Source organism: Stegostoma tigrinum, chromosome 30 (genome assembly GCF_030684315.1).
Source record: "Stegostoma tigrinum isolate sSteTig4 chromosome 30, sSteTig4.hap1, whole genome shotgun sequence".
Lineage (NCBI taxonomy): Eukaryota > Metazoa > Chordata > Chondrichthyes > Orectolobiformes > Stegostomatidae > Stegostoma > Stegostoma tigrinum.
Window position 1 is genome coordinate 40,553,168 of NC_081383.1, and position 21,920 is coordinate 40,575,087.

At 42.9% G+C, this 21,920-nt stretch overlaps 1 protein-coding gene across 5 annotated transcripts in view; it reads left to right on the forward strand.

The window, feature by feature from the left end:
• The window catches only part of palm1a (paralemmin 1a), a 237,668-nt gene that overhangs the window by 100,042 nt on the left and 115,706 nt on the right, over positions 1–21,920 (forward strand). For all 5 annotated transcript variants that reach the window (XM_048559926.2, XM_048559924.2, XM_048559927.2 and 2 more), the window contains exon 3: positions 4,924–5,004. In XM_048559926.2, the coding sequence (XP_048415883.1) occupies positions 4,924–5,004 (81 nt within the window). The remainder of the gene's footprint in view (positions 1–4,923; positions 5,005–21,920) is intronic.

Below are 21,920 nucleotides of genomic sequence, written 5' to 3' on the forward strand. Positions count from 1 at the left end.
CGTATATCTTCAAAGAATTATGTACCTGAACCTCTAGCTCTCTTTGTTCTACAGCACTACCCAAGGCCCTCCTTTTAATTGTATGAATCCTGCCTCTGTTTGTTTTACCAAAATGCAATGCCTCACACTTATCCAAATTAAACTTCATCTGCCATTCCTTAACCTATTGACCCAATTGATCAGTTGTTTCAAAGGTTTCTGCCTCTACCAGCCTTATTGGCAGTGAGTTCCAGATTTCCAGCACCCTCTGGGTGAAAACATTTCTTTTCACATCTCCACTAAACCCACCTTACCTCTGTACATATTATTTACTCTGGTCTTTCTCCATAACCCAGGCTCCTGGTATAAGGGATCAATCTTGTGGAGTTTCTCTCTTCTGAATACAGAGTTAGCCCACCGGTGCTGTGTTATGATCACCAGAACCAGACACTGCCCTCAGTTAGTGACAGGAGTTTGGGAAAATGGAGCCTAATGGTAATTACTAATTATCCGAAAACCTTGAATTTAATTCATCATGGGGTCAAATCCCACAACAGCTGCAGGTTTAATTTGAATTCAGTTAATTAATTTGGAATATTAAGATAACTTCACTGGTGGTGACTGTTATCGAAAATTAAGACCTCCCAAATCACTCAGGTCATTTAGAGAGGGAAATCTACCATTCTGGCTTACATGTGACACCAGACCCACAGCAATGTGGTTGATTTCATACTCCTGTCTGAACTGACATAGCGACTGTTCAGTTCAAAGGCTTTTGGTGATGAGCAACAAATCCTGGCACACCCTATGAAAGAATAAAGTTAAGGGTATGATCAGAAACACATTCCCATTTAGAGTGGCACAGGAGGACAAGGTCATTGAGTTGAAAAAACAGAGTGAAATATGAAATCTGATAAACCAGTCGAGTGCTGTGCTCTTGTTGAAATATGAAAAGTGTCAGTAATGAGTGCTAATATTTCATTCAAAGCTGGGAATTTTCTGATGTAATGCACATCAATACTACTTTATAAATGAGTCTTCAAGGGAGCTTTGAAAGATTTGAGACTATTAAGCTGAAAGGCTTCTTTCAACCTTTTGTTGAGCGGAACTGAAATACAGATTAAAACAGCATTCTAATCACACAACACACCAGTTCACTCAGTTGCCAAATAGCTGGTGTGCGGGTGCAGAACAGTGCCAAAAGTATTTGGTCAATTTCTTATATTGGTACCTGCCTCCTACAGCCTTCTCCCTGAGAGTGGAAGACAATGGCAAACTACCAAAGGAATTGTCTCAGGGTGAAACCAACAATGGGCTGATGACCCAAACAGGAAAGGAATGGAATCATCACACCAGCTGTGTTTAAACGTGGGCCAATGGTCCCTCACACTGAAAGCTGCCTTTTCATAAGCTGTTACTACTTGTACTTCACAGCTACTGCTGCCAAATCCATTGCCCCAACTTTTGTTCCTCTAAAGGAGGCTCTCCTCACCTGCTTCCCCTCCTCCACCCTGAATAAACTCCAATGCATAAAGTCAGAGTTGCCATTCAGTCCCTCAGATCTGTACCAATATTCAAGCAGGTCTGGGTTAATCTACACCTTGAATCCAATTCAAGGCAAGGAGGCATTAAACAAATCTTCTCTACACGAACTCTTGGACTGATTCATTTACGACCATTCTCCTGCCTTCTCCCCATAACCAGGGAGCAGCACAGTGGCTCAGTGGTTAGCACTGCAGCCTCACAGCACCAGGGACCCAGGTTTGATCCCAGCCTCAGGCACCTGCCTGTGTGGAGTTTGCACATTCTCCCCGTGTCTGCGTGAGTTTCCTCTGGGTGCTCCAGTTTCCTCCCACAGTCTAAAGATGTGCAGGCTAGGTGGATCAGCCATGCTAAATTGCCTGTAGTGTTTAGGGGCATGTGGGTTATTGAGGAATGGGTCTGGGTGGGATGCTTCAAGGGGCGGTGTTGACTTGTTGGGCCGGAGGGCCTGTTTCCACACTGTAGGGAATCTAATCTAACCTTGCATGTTGTTTCATTATAAATAAATTCCCTTTCAAATGCTTTAGCTAAACCTGCCTTCACCACACTGTCACCAGGAAAGCTTTAACCACTTGGGAAAATGGTTTTCATTCATACGATCTGATTTTTTTAATCAATGATATTTTGGTTTGATTTATTATTGTCACATGTACCTAGGTACAGTGAAAAGTTCTGTTTTACGTGCAGTACTGGCAGATCGTAACATACAAAGTGCATTAGGTTAATGGAACAGAGCAAGGAATACAATGTTCAGGCTGCAGAGTAGGTGCACAAAGAGGGTGATTACCATTAAATTTAAAATTTAAGAGACCCATTCAGAAGTTTAATAATAGCAGGGAAGCTGTTCTTGAATCAGTTGGTACGTGTCAATGTACATCATAGTACATCAATGACATTCGGTCCATGAGTGGGAACAGTGTCTCTCTATTTATCATGCCAGGACCTTCCAATGATTTTGAACACTTCAATTAGATCTCCTGTCAAACTTTTTTCTCTCCAAAGGAGGATAGTTCTAACTTCTCCAAACTTCTATCTGAAGATCCTTTTCCCTGGAACCATTTTCATGAATCTTTTCACATATTTACCCATTTTGGTTCCACTAACATTAACTAACAAATTCTGTTAATCAAAGACTGGAAAGCTCTAGTTGTTCTCTGACATCCAAATACTTTTGGAGGGGCGAGTAGCTGATTTTTACATTAGGTCAGAAAGTGCTTCCTGTTTTCCAACTTGGATAACCAATCTCAAAAGGTAAGTAGGTCAGCTAGACCCTTAATCCTCCAATGCTGAGCAAACCCACATTGACATGTTGAAGTGAGAAAGACGCCGGCCCTCCAATTCCACTTTGATGCCCACTTGCTCATAAAACTGTCAATCAGACACAGCCAGTGAACATCTCAATGAAAGAAGCCAGTGATATTGCCCAAATAAACAGATAGATATTGAAAACCAGCATCGATGAATATTATAAAACTTCATTCAAATGCTATCTGTGAAATGGAGAGATGGTGGTGTAGTGTCAATGTCACTGGATTAGTAACCCAGAATCCTACTGCCGTATTCTGGGTTTGAATCTTACGTTGGTTAAATATGAATTTAGGAAGTTCTGGAATTAAAACCCTAACCTAAAGGTGACCACTGTTCATTTTCATAAAAACCCATCTGGTTTACTAAAGCCCTCTAGAGGGAAAAGCAGCCATCCTTACCCATCCTACTCAGAACCATTCCTATTCTATTCGTCAGCTCATCGAGTATTCATGATGGGGACATCTGGCAACTGTATCCTGGAAGTTGACAATGATGGAGTGAGTGTGGGATATATCATGACCATGGAGGAGGTGGGGGAAGGGGCTTGGAGGGCGACGTGATTGGGTTGACCTTTAGAAGTCTGGATCATACAGTCTTGAAATATCATAACTTGCAGTTTCCAAGCTAGTGGTGAAAATCTAGCTCGATATATCCTTACTCTCAGTTCCCCAGCAGAGTTAACAGTTTCTCTGTATCTGGTACCTCACCTCAATCTTTGAAATGTAAATAATACATGCCACATTTATCCAACACTTTTTCCAACTATATCGCTCAAATTCCCAGTGACATTTTGCTGATTCTGAACTCCTGGGACAATCTATTTCTTCTGTGTAGCATAGTCCAAAATTGAACTTAGATGAGGCCTGATTAAGTCGAGGAACATAGCATATAGGAGCAGGAATGGGCTATTCTGCCCGTTGTGCTTGACCTGCCATTCAACGCAATCGTGTTTAATCGAATAATTCATTGTGTTTTACCCACCCCCATCCCCATAAGCCTTGACACTTCTGGTAAGCAGAAATCTGTCGGTCTCTACCTTAAACATATTCAACAACTGGGCTTCTCTCAAATTCCAAAGTTTTACAACACACTGAGTAAAGAATTTCTCCTCATTTCAGATCTAAGTGGCGTTCCCCTTATTCTTAACTAGTATCCCATGGTTTTAGACTTACCAAACTGGGGGAATACCTTAACTGTGTCTAATCTGATTTCTCCTTTTCTGATTGGGGAAGAGGGCTGAGAGATTGGCAGAGCGGGCATGTCATAGAAGATCACAGAATCACTACTGTGTGGGAGCAGGCCCTTCGGCCCAACAAGTCCACAACGACCCACAGGGCATTCCACCCAGACCAATCTCCCTACAACCCACCTAATCTACACATTCCTGGACACTATGGGCAATTTAGCATGCCAGTCCATCTAGCCTGCACATTTTTGGACTGTGAGAGGGAACCGGAGCAGACACAGGGAGAACCTGCAAATTCCACACAGACAGTAGCCCGAGGGTGGAATCGAACCCAGGTCCCTGGTGCTGTGAGGCAGCAGTGCTAACCACTGAGCTACCATGCCGCTCTCATGTGTTTCGAAGATTGTGGCAGTTGTGGGGAGTCGAAGGGTTGTGAGAGTGGGGATTTGGAAGAGTCGGGGCAATAGGAGAGTGTGGAGGTGGGGGAGTATAGGAATGGGGGTGATCAAAGAGTGGGCGAGTGGGGGTGGGAGAGTGGGGTGTAATGAGGTGGTTGAAACAGCAGTTTTGGTTGGAACTATTAAGAGCTACCATTGTTACTCAGGATTTACTGGAATCTTTTTTAAAAATCACCGATATTTCACTCTGATGATGTTTGGTTGAAACCAATCCGTGACATTGAAAGACTACATTAATTCATTCATCATCTTCTCTGTGAAAATCCACAATTAACCATTCACTGTCTTTAACACAACGTAATGCATTGTGAATCTAGCCATTCCACATCCAGGCAACCTCATGTGGGATGTTCTATTTGGGAAAAGGGAGAGAGACAACAGACTAAGTAAAAGGAGATTTATTTAGCCAGCCCTTTGAACTGATTCCATCTTACTCTGTCTCATTCTCAGGAGAAGAGAAAGCGGCAGACAGAAATAGAAAACAAGAAACGCCAACTGGAGGATGAGAGACGACAACTCCAGCACCTGAAGGTACACCCAACTCTTGCAGATCAATGCCAAACAGTTTTTAAACTAAGTTTACGCTCAGGCAAACACTGGTAGTACTTTAAATAAACCTAAATGGTAATAATCCCATGGGAATTCTCACATTCTGCTCTATTTACTGTAAATGCTTGGCTGCGCTACCTGAATATGAAACTACACATTGTTGCAAAAGCCTAACCTCATGGGGGTCATTCATGTCAGGGAAAGAAAGACTCCACAAGAAAGACGGCTGAGTAAATAAATTAAGGGTGTCATCAAATCAAAACCTGAGACTGTGATGATCAGTGGGTAGGCCAGATTATTGGGAACATTTCAGAAAATGAGCAAGGATGACAAGAACTGAGACAGGGAGAAATTGGAATATTAGAGTAAACTAGCAAGCAATGTAAAGATAGACAGTAGGAGCTTCTATACTTTTATGAAAAGGGAGAGAGTAGCTAAAGTCAACACTGTCCCTTAAACAGTGAGACTCAGTTATTATTAATGATACATTAAGCAATAATAAAGACTTTAAACAAGTATTTTGTATCTATCGTGTTGGCATAAGATGCTAAAATCATCCCAAGAGTAGCACCATCTCAAAAAGAAAAATAAAACAAGTGCATTAACTAAAGAAAAAAATAATGGGATGGAAGTCTGACAAGTTTCTGCACATAATGGTCTGCATCCGAGGGTCTTGGAAGTGGCAGCAAATGTAATGGACGCATTGGTTGTAATCTTCCATAAATCCATAGGTTGTGGAAGGTTCTCAATAGATTAGAAAATGGCAAATGTAACACCACTGTTTAAGAAAGGATGGAGACAGAGAAAAGGGAACACGAGGGCAGATAGTCTAACATCTATCATCGGGAAAGTGCTGCAATATAAAATTAACAGCAGGACATTTAGAAAATCATAATTTGTTCAAGTAGTGCCAAGTATTTTCTAAAAGGAGAGGCGTGCCTGACAGATTTATTTGAGCCCTTTGATACAAAGGGTAATAAAAAAATGTAATAAATTTGGCTTTCTGAAATGCAGACAATAAAGCACCACATGAAACGTCAGTGCACAAGTTAAGAACTTATAGTGTTTGGGCTGAACTATTGGCAGTCTATATTGATTGGGTGAATAAAGTGAGGGAGCATATTGTCGCCACAACAGTTGGTGATATAACAATAGGCAGGGAAAGAAACTTGCATGGAGGATACAAACTTATTCCTTATAACTATGAAGATTACTTATTCTGATTCCAACAATATAAGGAGCATAGTTAGGTGAAGCGAGTGGGAAAACATGTTAAATCAAGTGTAATGTGAAAACTATGTGAAGTTGTCCATTTTGGTAGCAGGATAAGAAAAGCACAATATTTCAAGGGAGGAAGACTGAATGCTGTGCTAAAGAGGGATATGAGAGGAATCACAAAGGTTAGCCTGCAGGCACAGCAAATAATTAGGAAGACAAATGGAAATGTGGTAATCTGGAGAAGTCATTATCTGGTCATCTACTCAAACTACTTCAGCAGATACAGTTGCTAGATGGCTCATTATGAATGCTCGGCTGATACCCAGGAACAGATAGTGTCCTCAGCTCAGTAGTCAATATTCACACATCATGCAGAGGACTTTATACCCAGTTTGACTGACATATGCATTGTCTCAATGCTATTCTTCCTTCGATGTTATTTTTAAATGCTTTGTGTTTCTTTACACAAGATTAAGGGATGTAGGCTTGATGAAAGTTTTTGATATTGAAACTTTGAATTCCTGTGTCTGTTTGGTACTTTTAAGAACTGAATAGTTTCTTTCTCCCTTAGGGAGATTTTCAAATGCTCATGATGTCTGCTACGAGGATTTGCCAGATCTGAGAGGCTAATTGGAATTATGTAATGTCTATTGGAAGAGTGGGTCTGGACTCCAGATGTGGTATGGGCATATGAGGAAATATGTTGGGGACGTGTGAGACCTGAAGAAGCATTGGCAGCAACTTTAAAAGTGACCTGTAAAATGTTCCTGACTCTTCAGCAAACCTCTGCCATGGTGCATGAACTTACTTAACACAAACTTCAGGATCTAACTCAGCTACAGAGAAATGCCAGAGGCAGAGAAATTTGATTTTCCTATAGGTTTCTAAATCCCCCTCATTTTAAGCGAATGTGGATCCTGACTCTGCCATGACCTGATGGAAATGACAGGAATCTTTGAGGATATTCAAAGCTGTGCTTCTGAACACCTCCACTTTGGCCCCTTGCAATTCTCATGTACAACATCTCGATGGCCCTCTCAATCTAGTCACTCTACCCTGACCTGACAGCAGTCAAACTGGGTCTAATCTGATTAACCACATTGAAACCTATCCATTAAAAGGCAGTTTTGGAACAGCACAGTGGCTCATAATCGTCATCAAAAATCAATTTGTGACCCAATGGTTATTATTTGATACTGTGATTGTATTAGCAAAGAGTTGGGGTCTCTGATCTCCAATCTGATGACTTAGTGCAGGAATATCCCATGGTGCACGCTGTAGACTACGGGGAGCCACATTCCATTGCTTCACAGTGTTGAATTGGTTGGTACTAAACAGGAGGGAGAAACACTGGCATTGCAGAACCCTTCTGGATCAAGTTTGAGTCCCCAGAAATTGAAAAATAGTCTCCTGAGCACAGCAAATCTGGTGAATAATCATGGAGTCGTCAATAATTAATAATTGTGTTTTTACTCCCAGGTTTGACTGGATTCTTTCCTATATGAGTTATAAAAATATCCAGGATGCTCATAGGCCCAGGAGAAGGTTACCTAATCAGCCAGGGTAGATAAAGGCTGGGAGTCATTTGGTGAAACTGCTCCCCTGCTCTGTTATTCATGTAGAGTTCACAATGCAACGTAAGATTCTCAAGTCCAAGAGAAGCTGAAGATCACTGGAGGGTTCTCACTCTACAGCCCTATCCTCTGACTCCTCCTTCAACAGTAGGAGGCATGAATTACAGGAGCCATCCCATGCTTGAGGCAACCATTATAGTCAAGTACATCTTGTGGGTTGCACTGTCTAATCTCAACTCATCACATTTGGTCAGATGAGTGTGGTATCAGTTACTGGTTTCCGGGAATCGAGATCCCAGCTTTCGAAGTATTTTTCAGATTCTTACATGGGACATGGGTGCAGCTGGCAAGGGCAGGATTCATTGTCCATCCCTAATTGCCCCAGAACTGAGAAGCTTGCTTTGCCATTTTGAAGGGCAATTAAAAATTGACCATACTGTTTAGGGAATGGAGTCAGGATGGCACGCTTCCAACTCAAAAGGACATTAGAGTGCAATGTGGATTTGTGCAAACTAATAATAGTCATCATTGCGACCATTGATAAGACAGGCTTTATGTTGAGATATACTAACCAGCTGGTGGGAAGGATTTGAATCCACATCCCAAGACCTAAGCCCGGGCCACAGCCTCACTCGTGACAATATCACTACGCTACCATCATCCCAAACCCACATCAACAAAGAGTGGGTAAAGGTCACATAAGGTTAGGAATGACACGATGGCACAGTGGTTGGTACTGCCGCCTCACAGCACCAGGGACACGAGTTCAACTCCACCCTCGGGTGACAGTCTGTGTGGAGTTTGTACATTCTCCCCGTGTCTGCGTGGGTTTACTCTGGGTGCTCCAGTTTCCTTCCACAGTCCAAAGATGTGCAGGTTAGGTAGCGTGGCCATGCTAAATTGCCTGAAGTGTCCAGAGATATGCAGGCTAGGTGGATTAGCCATTGGAAAATGTATGGTTACGGGGATGGGACGGAGACAGCCTAGATGTGATGCTCTTTGGAGGGGGATATGGATTCAATGGGCCAAATGGTCTGCTTCCACACTGTTCAGATTCTATGAGATAAACCATCAGACCTGTACCACAACTATAACCAGTAAATACCTCTCTACCTCCCAGGATAATCTCCTGGGAGAGACAATTAATAGCGAGTAAAAATCTGGAGAAATCCTTTGGGACTATTCTTGGGAATTGAAACCACTCTGGGCCACTGCTGTAATCAACAAGGGAATGTCAGACATCAGTGCATCATGCAGAGAAAGCATAGGAGGGAGGGACAAGTAAGCTGAAAGCAATATCTCACTTCAAGTACTGAGGAGTTTTTCATCAAGTATCCATTATTCCTAGGAATCGGAGCAGTGGAGATTTCCAACATTTGGCAAAATTTATGTTTGCAGTTTTACAGATCATTGAAAAGATTTTGGTCAGAGTGAGAAACTGAGTCAGCAAGCAGCTCATGTGCTCATGCCTGAAAGGTTATTATATCCCCCCTCTTCAGCTTATATTTCACATTAAGGCCCTTACTCTGGTTCAAATGAAACATAAAACAGGAAAATGAGGTAGAACTGGGAAGTGAAAGGCCTGGTCCAAACCGCCAGAATTCCATTTTCAGGTAAAGAAAACTTGAGTCATTCCCCAAATTTTAATGTTTCTTTCTTTGCGGCTGGAATTCGTGCCCATCTGGGACCGAGACAGATAATTTCCATCAGGTAAACAGATCAAAGGAAGAAGTGAGAAGCTTGACAAGTGAACCACCGGGAAGCCTTGAGGCCAATGAACTTGAATAAAATAGTAAAATGTTTAGATTTCTCTTGAGATGCTCACTTGCAGCCTGACCCAGCAGCAAACCCCACCTGACCTTAATCTGCCCAGGTCCAGGTTGAACAAGCAGGCCCAGTTCCAATGAAGCCATCAACTCCCAGGCCAGATTATTAAAAGGACTCCTGTAGCCTTAGTCTTGCTGCCTACTGTTTGAAATCACAGTGGGTTGGAGCAAGACAAGAAAGAACTCAGTTAATTTCTGCCACTTCATTTTCAATTGCGCTGGTGTAGGGGAGGAGGTGGTGGGGATCAGTGAGTTAGAACTGTGGCCCATATCCAGATCCAAAAAAGATGCAGGCCTTGAAGGACTGACATCATCAGATGATTTCAAGTGACCCATTTTACCATAAAGTTTGCTCTTTGCAAATATGTAGGCCGAAGGGTCTGTTCCTGTATTGTATTGAATTGTACTGAACTGTTCAGTTTTTCTGGTGTTGCCAACCTCTTTTCTGGTTGCCATAGGAAACATCATGGCAGCCAGAAGACATTGACTGAACGCCATGACCCAGTGCAGCTGGTCGCTGCTGATTTTACTGGCTTCTTTCAAAACAGTTTGAGCAGCTTTAAATGTGTGGTTTTGTGCAGGCCTGGCTTTTGAGGTTGCTAGTTTTCCCAACTATTTTTACTGGTGTTTCATTAGTAAAGATAAGTGTCTATATTAAAGAAAGGGTCACTCTCTATCACAGAAAATAGTTGAAGCCAGAGCATTGAATGTTTTCAAGAAGTGGTTAGATATAGTTCTTACGGCTAACGGATCAAAGTGCACAAGAGAACTGAGTTGGAAGATCAACCATGATCATGTTGAATGGTGGAGCAGGTGCAAAGGGCTCATGGCCTACTCTTGCTCCTATTTTCTGAGTTTCAGTGTTTCATACAATGTGAAACCCAAGACTATCAGACCTCAATTTTTTTCACAGATGGACAACGTAAATCAAACATGGTGCAAGTCAATGACCTGAAGCAATTGGTGTCTGAATGGCCTGTTGGGGAATGTGAGATGGAGGCAGCAGAGTGGTGTTTCATACCTTCAGCAGTAAGACAAAGCACGATTGTTGGGATGGGATCCACTGCCATAATTCCATCAATCCCAGCTCTCTGCTCTTGAGTGTAATGGACAGATGTTAATCTGTGGACTAGTCAGTAACTCCAAGTGGACATGTTCCTGGGGTTTCATCACATGACTTGCTGCCTCCGACTGCTCCATCCTACCATTGTTGCTAAGCAAAACACCATGAAGCCTAATTTCTTACACCAATCAGAGCTCAAGTACTTGTTACAAGAATGACTGACAATCCTCCAAGCCTCAAAGTTCTAATATTTTATTTGACAAATGCACTCAAAGCAAAAAAAAATTGGAAAGTAAACACTTCAATACTCTAGTGAAAACTCTTCTTCACAACATATTTTTCTACTTATCTTGGTGTCACCTGCAAATTTATCTCCAACCTTTGATTTGGCATCTTATCAAATGCCTTTTGGAAATCCAAGTACAGTACATCTACAGGCTTCTCTTATCAAAAATGTGTGTTGTTCCTTCAAAGAATGCCAATAAACTACTTAAACATGATTTTCCATTCACAAAACCATGCTGACTTTTCTCAATTACTATGAAATTTTCTAAATGCACATCCATAATCTCTGTAATGATCGACCCTAACGCCTTGACCAATGACCCATAGTTTACCATTACCTGCATTTGCCTCTTCTTGATTATTTGCCACTTTTATGTTGGATGGGTGCTCTCATGAATGCAGAGAACTTTAGAAAATTACAATAGCACATACAAATTCTTTTAAGAGTTTAGGATGAAGTCTAGGACCAAGACTTTTCAGACCACAGCTCTATCAGTTTGCTCAGAACCGCAACCCTTATGTTTGTAATCTTGATAAGTTTCTCTCTCTTTCAAGCTCTTGATTTACAGTGATTACTGAAATGTTTTTCATCTCCTCTACTGTGAAACGGGTTATTTGTTCATTTTATCTGCTGTTCCCTTATTATCTATTGTTAATTCCTCAATTCCACTCTCTACAAGGCCAGTATTCACTTTGCTTACTCTTTTGCTTTTAAATTAGCGGATTAACATTTCCTATTCAATTCCTCTAATAGCAGCATTAATTGGTCAATGCTGCCTTGGTATCTCGGTTCGCCTCTAGAATACAGCTCTTGGGTCTATGTTTGCACCAAGGTGGTAATGAGCTGTGTGGCCCTGGTGGAACACAAGTAAAGCAGGTTATTAGTGAGTAAATGATACTTATTAGCACTGTCTATGGCACCACCCAGGACAAAGCAGCCCACTTGATTGGCACCACATCAACCACCACTGCACAGTGGCATTGACAAGATGGCTTGGCAGCAACTGTCCCAGACTCCTTTGAATTTGAAAGCCCACAACCTGTGGTGCCTGTATGGACCAGAGCAGCAGGTACCAGGAAAGAAGTTTGCTTTCAAGCCACAGCACCATCCTGACTTGGAAATATATCCCCATTTCTTCAGTGTCGCTGGATCAAAATCTTGGAATTCCCTCCCTGACAACACTGTGATACAGTGGATAAAGATGGCAACTCACCAGCATCTTCTCAAGGGCAACTAGGGGTGGGTCACAAATGTTGGCCCTGCCAGTAAACACCATTTCACTTAAAAAGAATTGGCGTTTTTTGAGAGCAAGTCTGAATTCTAATGGTGAGATTTGAGATCCCTTTCCATCCAGTAACATAACCATAATACTACCATACCCTTGAGGCATTAGAGGTCCTGTTGCATCAGATGTCTGCACAACCATTTTTGTAAAGTTCTGTGTTATTGTTTGGTTTCTCATTCATACAGAGGTGAGATTTCTTAGACACAGCCAGCAATGGAACAGATATGTTACTGGGGGTTTACCATGCAGAGCCAAGATTCCTGAAATCCCCTCACACATGCCACTGAAACAATAAGCAGACTGTGCTAATTGTGCATGCTTCGTGGCTGTCTGCTTCTTTGGGAAGCTTTCTTCTCAAGTTAAAGACTCTCAGAACATCCTTAATAGCATTCGAAATGTGCACAATAAAGGGAAGTGCCGACAAGCAACATTTCCGAAATGGTGATTAGAAGAAGCAACTTCAAATCATGGAAGCCTGAAACAAAGGCAGAAAATACTTCGCAGGCCTTAGGAAGAAAAGACAGATCTAAATTATGGGTGGAGGTCAGCGGTGCTCAGAATCCCTGTCCTGTCAAATATCAATGGACCTATTATGACCTTTTAACAATTTTCAATCCAAATAAGGGGATGAAAGCAGGGATAATGCAGCAGCCATAATTACAGAGTTGACAAAAGAATCATTCGAAAGCTACTGAGTCTACTAGATCCTTCTGAAGGTGGGAATAGAATCCTACAGTCAAAAATATCTGTACACCACTTCTGAATTGGTCCTCAGTCAGAGTTCCTCCCCTAGCCTATTTGACGGTATTTTTAAATAATCAAAATCACTGACTATATCTTTCCTATTCAAATCTTTCTTAGAATAGTTCAAGTAACAACAAAGCCACCCTTCAAAAACATCTGACATTGCTGCAGTTTTTTTTATCATCCCACAAACTCCCTTTGCCTTATGAGAGTTTATATTGTTCTCAAATACGAGATTCTAAAGCAATAGTCTGCAAGCAAGTGAATCATTTGTGCCATCAGCTTTCAACAGGTGAAGAGCTTCTTATTGAGGGGTTGGGAGGAAATAACTGCAGCCATGAAGCCCAGGCAGTGGGGAGAGATGGTGAGAGCTGCCTTGTACCTGGAGTCAGAGTACAAGGCTTCCTGGCATATTGTGAGAGGATCCTTCAGTCAGGAAGATCTCCATGTGCAGTGATCTATTCATGTTGCAAGATGTTCCTTGCGGCCCAAGCAGTGCACACATTGGCTTTTACCTTTGGCACAGAACTATAGCTACATTTGAGCAAGGAACAAGTTTAGGCCATTTGGTTCTTTGAGCCTGCTCTGCCATTCAGTAAGATCACGGCTGGTCCGATTTTACATTCCTATGTATCCCTGACAACCTTTCAGACTCTTGATCATCATGAATCTAACTACCTCTGCCTTAAAAACGTTTGAAGATTCTGCATGCTTACGTCTTTTGAGGAAAGGAATTCCAAATTCTCACAACCCTCTGAGAGAGAGAAAAAAAATTTCTCACCTCTGTCTTAAATAGGCAACCATTTATTCTCAGGCAATGGCTCCTAATTCCAGATTCTCCCACAAGAGGAAACATCATTTCCACATTCACCCAGTCAAGTCCCTTCAAGGTTTTATATGTTTCAATTGAATCATCTCTGACTCTTCTAAGCTTCAAAGGATACAGGTCTCACCTATTCAGCCTTCTTTCTAAGGCTATCCACTCATTCCAGGTATTAATTTAGTAAACTGTCTCTGAACTACTTCCAATATATTCTCTAAGTACAGTGACCAGTACAGTCCACAACACTCCAGATATAGCCTCACCAATGGCCACACTCTTGCACTCACAATTCAGGACACTTTCTGCATGGACAAATACAGCAGATACATGGGAACACCACCTGCAAGTTCCCCTCCAATCCACACATCATCCTGACTTCGAAATGTATCGCGTTTCCTTCAGTGTCGCTGGATCAAAATCCTAGGATTCCCTCTCTAACAACCCTGTGACACAGTGGAGGCATCACACCACCATCTTCTCAAGGACAAAGAGGAATTAGTTACAAATGCTGGCTTTTCCAGCAAGTAGCACATCATTCAAAAAGATTATAAAACTCTCAGATTTTTGAGAACCGAGTTTGAATTGTGATGGTGCAATTTGAGACACTACCTGCAGGGACAAAGGATTATACCGTTAGAGACAGAAGATATTGGAATTACATTAGGAGTGGAGAGACAAACAGTTCATGTTTCATATTGACACATCTTTCGCTTTCAGTGTGTGCTTCTCTCCTGACAGCAGCCTCATCATGAAGCAGAGTATGTTTACCAGTGGAACATTGAATGAGAAGGATGCATACTAACATGCATACAAGTGTCTGGGGAGGAAGAGCAGAACACCAGTTCCCCCACTTTTCTTCATTTCCCTTAATACCTTTAGTTGGCAATAATCTACCTGTTTGAGCTCTAAATATCACAATTGATCAGAACTGATTGTCATTTTCAGAAGAAAATTCCAACCATACAACTCCTGCAGTGTGGAAGTGGGCCATTCAGTCCATCAATTCTACACCAATTCTCTGAAGGGCATCCCACCCAGACCCATCCCATCCCATCCCTGTAATCCTGCATTTCCCATGGCTAACTTATCTTGCCTGCACTTCCCGAGACACTACGGGCAATTTCCCATAACCAATTCACTTAACCTGCACATCTTTGGACTGTGGAATGAAACCCACGCAGACACAAGGTGAATATGCAAACCCCACACAGACAGTTGCCCAAGCCTGGAATTGAGCCCAGGTCCCTGGCACTGTGAGGTAGCAGTGCTAACCACTGAACCACCAAGGCACCCGATCTACCAGCCTTCGTGTGCAGACTTATTTTCTGATTTCACTCATGAAAAGTCTGGCTCTAATTTTTAGACTAAAAGTCCCCAGTGTGAGACTGCCCAAGCCACCCACATGTAGTAGAAAGAGCTTCCCTTCCCAGAGCAACTTTTGTAGTGATCTATGATGGCTAATGTTGTCACCATGTTATATTCTTGCTCCTGGGATCAACCACTGTTGGTTTGTGGTTGGAATCGAGAACATGTTACCACCAACCCACCTTCCTATGTGATAGGGTTAGGTGCAAGGGGTTCTTGGTCTGTGGTAGAGAATGGATCACAAGTAATTCTTTAAGTGGACAGATACAATAATAGGATGTAGTTGATTGCAAAACAGTAATCATCTAGGGGCTACTTTCCCTCTTAGGCATATTAAATATTCCTAACAAGAGGTAGAGAAGCCACTGTGTCCCTCATCACATGATTGTGCCAGATTTGAAATCATTCTCCACCCAGAGGCTGTGTGACTTCATCAAACTGGGTGGAGATCAGGATTGCACAAACATTAACTCTTTCGGAGCCATAACCTTATACAACACCTATTAATCAACTCAACGCATCTTGCAGCTAGCCACCTGTAATTACCAAATGTGGCAGTGTCACTGGACAACTGCTTCCAACACCACAGGGCTAATTCTTCAGCAACATAGGTTCAAATCCCACGGTGGTGAAAGATGTGTTCTATCAAAGTGTGGAGTTGAAATGATTAATAAATACAGCGGCATCTTTGTTTTCCACAGCAGGAGTCAGCGAGGCACAATGAGAGAATTGACCCATTAAACCTTATTCGTGTTGATTAATCTCCTCCTAAAAGCACTGTGGACATATCTGCATCAGATGAACCATGGAAGTTGCAGAAGGTGCCTCAGCAAAACCTTCTCCAGGGAAATTATAGACAGGCTTATCTATAAAAGCAGGCTTGGTCAGCAATGCAGACATCCCGGAGAAGAATTCTGAAAATGTTGGCAAGGACAACAAAGAATCCCTTTCTTGCCTTCAGATAGTTTGTTTTTATTAATCATGAGCAAATGTCAGACAAGGCCAGTGGTCAACTGAGAAAAGCATTTTTTGAAAAAAAGGACAGTCAGCTTGCAGAACACACTTCCTCAAAATGTTGTGGATGTTTTCAAGATGATGAAGGATATGTTAATTTTGCTCTTAGTGAAGATACTGAGGTCAATAGAATTGAGCCGTGGATCAATCACGATCCAATGGGATAGCAGAGAAGGCCGAAGGAATCATGCAGCCTCCTCCTGTTCCTAAGGACTTGTTTCAGATGGTACCCAGTAGTACCATGTTGAGAGGATCAAATACTCCCACTTAAAATCACAAGATGCCTGTGCTGATCACACCAAATTTGACGCTGAGAACAGGAGATCTTAAAAGCAAATCTGAATTGAAAATTGACCACCAACTGTGTCTCTCATTCTGTTTTCCAGTCGCGTAGCAACATCTCACTTGAGTCAGCATAGTTTCAGTCCTGAATGTAATATTAACTCTGTTCTTTGACATTGGGGCTGGAGTTTCCAAATGTGGATTTTCATTAACGCGGCACTTAGTTAAGGTCAGGAAATTCCCTAACTTGAGAAATTTGCCCCAGCTTAAGGGGCTCGGTTATGCAGACTCCACATCCGGGAGGGGTGATGGGGGAGGAAGCTGGAAGTGGGAAAGTGTCAGCCCTGTGAATCTCAGAGACACATTGTAAGCAGTCACTGGGGCACATGGTCAGTCTGTACGCAAGCTCAGTTGATTAGAAAACCCACCTTGGCCCTAGTGAATTTGACAAAAGCTGTTCGGGCCACTTCTCTCAATCCTCCCACATTGTCAGTCTGTCTGTCTCTCTGAGTCCTACTGACTAGTTATTCTTTGTCTGGCCAGTTGGTCTTTGCTGTGGGATTGCAGGATGGGGTGAGAGGGGCTGAGCTACCCACTGCCCAGCCATAAAGCCCCATGTGTATAAACTCAATTCTAATCACTTCCAGTAATACAGTGTCTAAGTACGGTAGTGTTACTGTATGGAGCCAATGGGAAATGACATTGCAACAATGACTGGTTGTTCAAATCAGTCAACATCCCAATATTTGTCCCAGCACATTGACGTGTCCAACCAGGATTGGAAATCATGCTTGCTTTGCTCTCATCTCATTGTCTTCTTTTTTGAGAAGATTGCTCCAACCTTAATTCTTGAAAAGAGCTCATTTTAACCAATGGCTCCTTACTGTAAGTGTAGCATTGCTTCAGATCAATAGGAATAGGAGTATACCATTCAGCCCCTCGAGCCTGTTCCACCATTGATTGAGATTATGGCTGATCTGGGTGGCACGGTGGCTCAGTAGTTAGCACTGCAGCCTCACAGTGCTAGGGACTCAGGTACATTCCAGCCTCAGGCAATTGTCTGTGTGGAGTTTGCACATTCTCCCCGTGTCTGCGTGGGTTTCCTCTGGGTGCTGTGGTTTCCTCCCACAGTCCAAAGATGTGCAGGTTAGGTGGATCGGCCATGCTAAATTGCCTGTAGTGTTCAGGGGTGTGTGGGTTATAGGGAGCTGGGTCTGTGTGGGATGCTTCAAGAGGTGGTGTGGACTTGTTGGGCCGAAGGGCCTGTTTCCACACTGTAAGGAATCTAATTTTAAAAAAAACTCTATAAAGCTGTCTTTGACCCATATCCCTGAATACCTTTGGTTTACAAAAACTTTATCTTCCTTTGGTTTGAAATAAACAACTGATTCTGGATCCACTGCTATTTGAGGAAGAGAGTTCCAAATCTCTACCTCCTTTGAATATGTGACTCAAAGTGATTGGTTCAGACCATTTGGGGGTCTGCTGTGTTATTTTGTGAGGTACTGCTCTTGCCTGAGATGAAAACCTGGGCGTTGAGGCTGTGGGGACTGATAATCCCAAGGTTTCAGCTAATCCTGTGGGGATTATGGATTCAAATCCCTTCACAGGAGTCTATTGCCTTGCAGTTTCATGTGGGTTATTACAGGACGGGTGTCAGTTTCCTCAGTGTGATGGATGTGCATCATGCTGTCCCCAATATGGATGTGAACTGTAATGTGTTCAATTGGGTTGTGGAGTCGGTGTGTCTCCCAACAGATCTGAAAGGCATAAGCACCCTCCATACCAATGGATGTGGAGATTGGTCTGCGTATCATGTTAGGTTCGACATGGAAGACATCAGGCCCTTTCCTGCAAAAGGTGTCAGTCTAGAGGGGATGCAAGGCCGAGTCGCAGCATGACCTTGTGAGCCCAGTGATAGCATTGGTGCCTGTTCCCTTCAGTTTCACACACAGGCTGGACGCTCATCAATCAACAGCTTTTTTATGGTTCCTGCAGCTGTCGACACAGTCTGAATGTGTAAGTGCAGCCAGCTGATATTTCCTAGAGTGGCAAGGAACTCATGCAGCGTGTTAAAATCCTCTTCCCCTTTCCTGTCCTCTTGGTTAGGACAATGACAAAATACAGCCGCATCAACCAAGACAAGACTATCTATCGAGTAGCAATGAAAGTTTGACTCCAGACCAGCTACATGAACTATGTAAGGAAACTTGGAATGCAAGAGGTAGCAAACATCTCAATTTTCCTCTGGCATTACACCTTGACTGGGCTGCAATTTCCAGGAAAACTTGCACTGATTCCTGCCCACCAGTTTGGGAATAATTGCCCACAGACTGAGGCAATGCTATGTTCTTCAGGATAGAATGGACTCACTGGGCTGAATAGCAGAGTCTAGACTGGCATACCCGGCCAACTGTAACTTGGAGCTGCCTGACTTGGGGTGACATGTAAAAACCAGGTTCTTACTGACCCTCAGGTTGGCACAAGATTTCCCCTGGCACTCTTCAGAGAAGGACCAGAGCTCTGCTCCCAGTATCCTCGCCTGATGTTTATCCCTCAAGCAACATCACTAAAACTGATTATCTATATCATTTCGCTTAGTGGGATCTTGCTATGCTGAAAGTCCTCATTGCAGCAGTTGAATAGCACTTCACGGAATTGTAATGGAGGCCAATCAGCCCACCATGTCTGCACCTGTTCTCAGGTAGACGAACGAGAGGAGATCCAACTGAGGTGTAGAAGATGCTAAAGGGGGTTGACAACATTGATGTGGTGAGGATGCTTCTGCATATGGGACAATCGAGGAAGAGGGGTCATGGTTTTAGGATAATGGATAGCAGATTTAAACCCGAGACAAGGAGAAAACACTTCTCTTAAAGGGTCATGAATCTGTTGAATTCACTACCCCATGGTGTAGGGGATGCTGGAACATTTAGTAATTTTAAGGAGGAGATGGACAGAATTTTGATTAGTAATGGGTTGAAGAGTTTATGGAGAGCGGGCAGGAAAATGGAGTCCATGATCGTATTAACTGGTCAAGTCGAGGGGCTGAATGACTTAGTCTTGCTCTTCATTCTTATGTTCTTGAGCATTTCACTTCATGCTACTATCCTGCCATATCTCTACACATTGTTTTTGTTCATATAATTATCTAATGCCCACTTGATTGCCTCAATTAAACCTGCTCCCCACCACAATTCCAGACAATGCATTCCATACCTGAGCTACTCACTGTGTGACAAAGCTCTGTCTCACATCACTTTTAGTCCTTTCGCCAATTGCATTAAATCTGTGGCCTTTCATTCTCGATTCTTTTACGAGTAGGAGCAGTTTCGCCTGATCTATTCTGTCCAGGCTCCTCATGATTTTGAAAACTTTGACTAAATCGCCTCTTGGCATTTCCCTCTCCAAAGAAAATAGCCCTAACTCCTTTAGAGTGTCTACATAACTGAACGTTTTATCCATGGAACCACTCTCGTGAACTTCTTCTGCACTCTCTCCAACCTCCACTGTTTTACATTCATCCTAAAACCACCCACAACACTCCAGCTAAAGACTAACCACTATGGGCTGCAGTATGGAGAAAGAAGGTTGATGAAGGCAGACCAATAGATTTTGTGTATATGGACTTCAGCAAGGTGTTTGACAAGGTTCCATATGGTAGTCTGGTTGGTTAGGTTAGATTACATGGGAACTAGGCAGATCTAACCAGTTGAATACAAAATTGGCTTGAAGGTAAGAGACAGACGGTGGTGGTAGAAGGTTGTTTTTTGGACTGGAGGCCTGTGACCAGTGGTGTGCCTCAAGGATCGGTGCTCGGTCCACTGCTTTTTTGTCATTTCTATAAATGATTTGCATGTGAATATCGGAGGCATGGTTAGTAAGTTTGCCAATGAAACCAAAATAGGAGGTGTGGTGGACAATGAGGAAGGTTATCTCATTGTACTACAGGACCTTGATCAGAGGGGCCAATGGGCCAAGGAGTGTCAGGTGGAATTTAATTTAGATAAGTGTGAGATGTTGTATTTTGGTAAGGCAAACCTTGACAGGACTTGTGTAGTTAATGTTAGGGCCCAGGGGACTGTTGCCAAGCAAAGAGACCTAGTGTCTAGGTGCATAGTTCTTTGAAAGTGGAGTCGCAGGTAGACAGGGTAGTGAGAAAGTTATTTAGCAGGCTTGCCCTCATTAGTCAGAGCATTGAGTATCAGAGTTGAGATGTTACGTCGTGGTGTAACGGGATATTGATGAGTCCACGTTTGGAATATTGCATACAATTCTGGTCACCCTTCTACAGGAAGGATGTTGTTAAACATGAGAAGGTGCAGAAAACATTTGCAAAGATGTTGCCAGGATTGGAGTGTTTGAGTTATAGGGAGAGGTTCAATAGACTGGGGCTTTTTCCTCTGGAGTATCAAAGGCTTTGGGGTGACCTTTTAGAGGTTTATAAATTAATGAGGGACATGGATAGGGTGAAGAGCCAAGGTTTTTCTCCTATGGTAGGGGAATCCAAAACGAGATGATATAGGATTAAAGAAGGAGGAGGAAATTTTAAAAGGGACCAAAGGGGCAACTTTTTCATGCAGAGGGTGCTGCATGTATGGAATGAGCTGTCAGAGGAAGTGGTGAAGGGTGGTACAATAACATTTAAAAAACATTTGGATGGGCATATGTGTCGGAAGGGTTTAAAGGGATATGGGCCAAAAACTGGCAACTAGGTCACATTTGGATATCTGGTCAGCCTGGACGAGTTGGACAAAGGGTCTGTTTTCATGCTGTACATCTCTGTAACTCTAGAACTTATCAATAAAGCCTAGGATGCTGTCTGCTTGATTAACTGGCCTGTGCACACTCCACAACGTGTCAATCTGTTTTTGAAGTTGTATGCTATTCTGCTCACAGCTTACAAAGCTCCCAAGTTTTGGTGCTATCTGCAAACTTTAAATTGTCCCTTGCACGTCAGGATTTAGAGCATTAACGTATTTAGTGAAAATCAAAACAGTCTCAGTATTGACTCCTGCAAAACCCCAGTACAAGCTATCCTCCATAGTAACAAAGTGTGGAGCTGGATGAACACAGCAGGCCAAGCAGCATCTCAGGAGCACAAAAGCTGACGTTTCGGGCCTAGACCCTTCATCAGAGAGGGGGATGGGGTGAGGGTTCTGGAATAAATAGGGAGAGAGGGGGAGGCGGACTGAAGATGGAGAGAAAAGAAGATAGGTAGAGAGGAGAGTATAGGTGAGGAGGTAGGGAGGAGATAAGTTAGTCCAGTCAAGGAGGCGGGATGAGGTGGTGGGTAGGAAATGGAGGTGCGGCTTGAGGTGGGAGGAAGGGATGCGTGAGAGGAAGAACAGGTTAGGGAAGCAGAGACAGGCTGGGCTGGTTTTGGGATACAGTGGGGGGAGGGGACGAGCTGGGCTG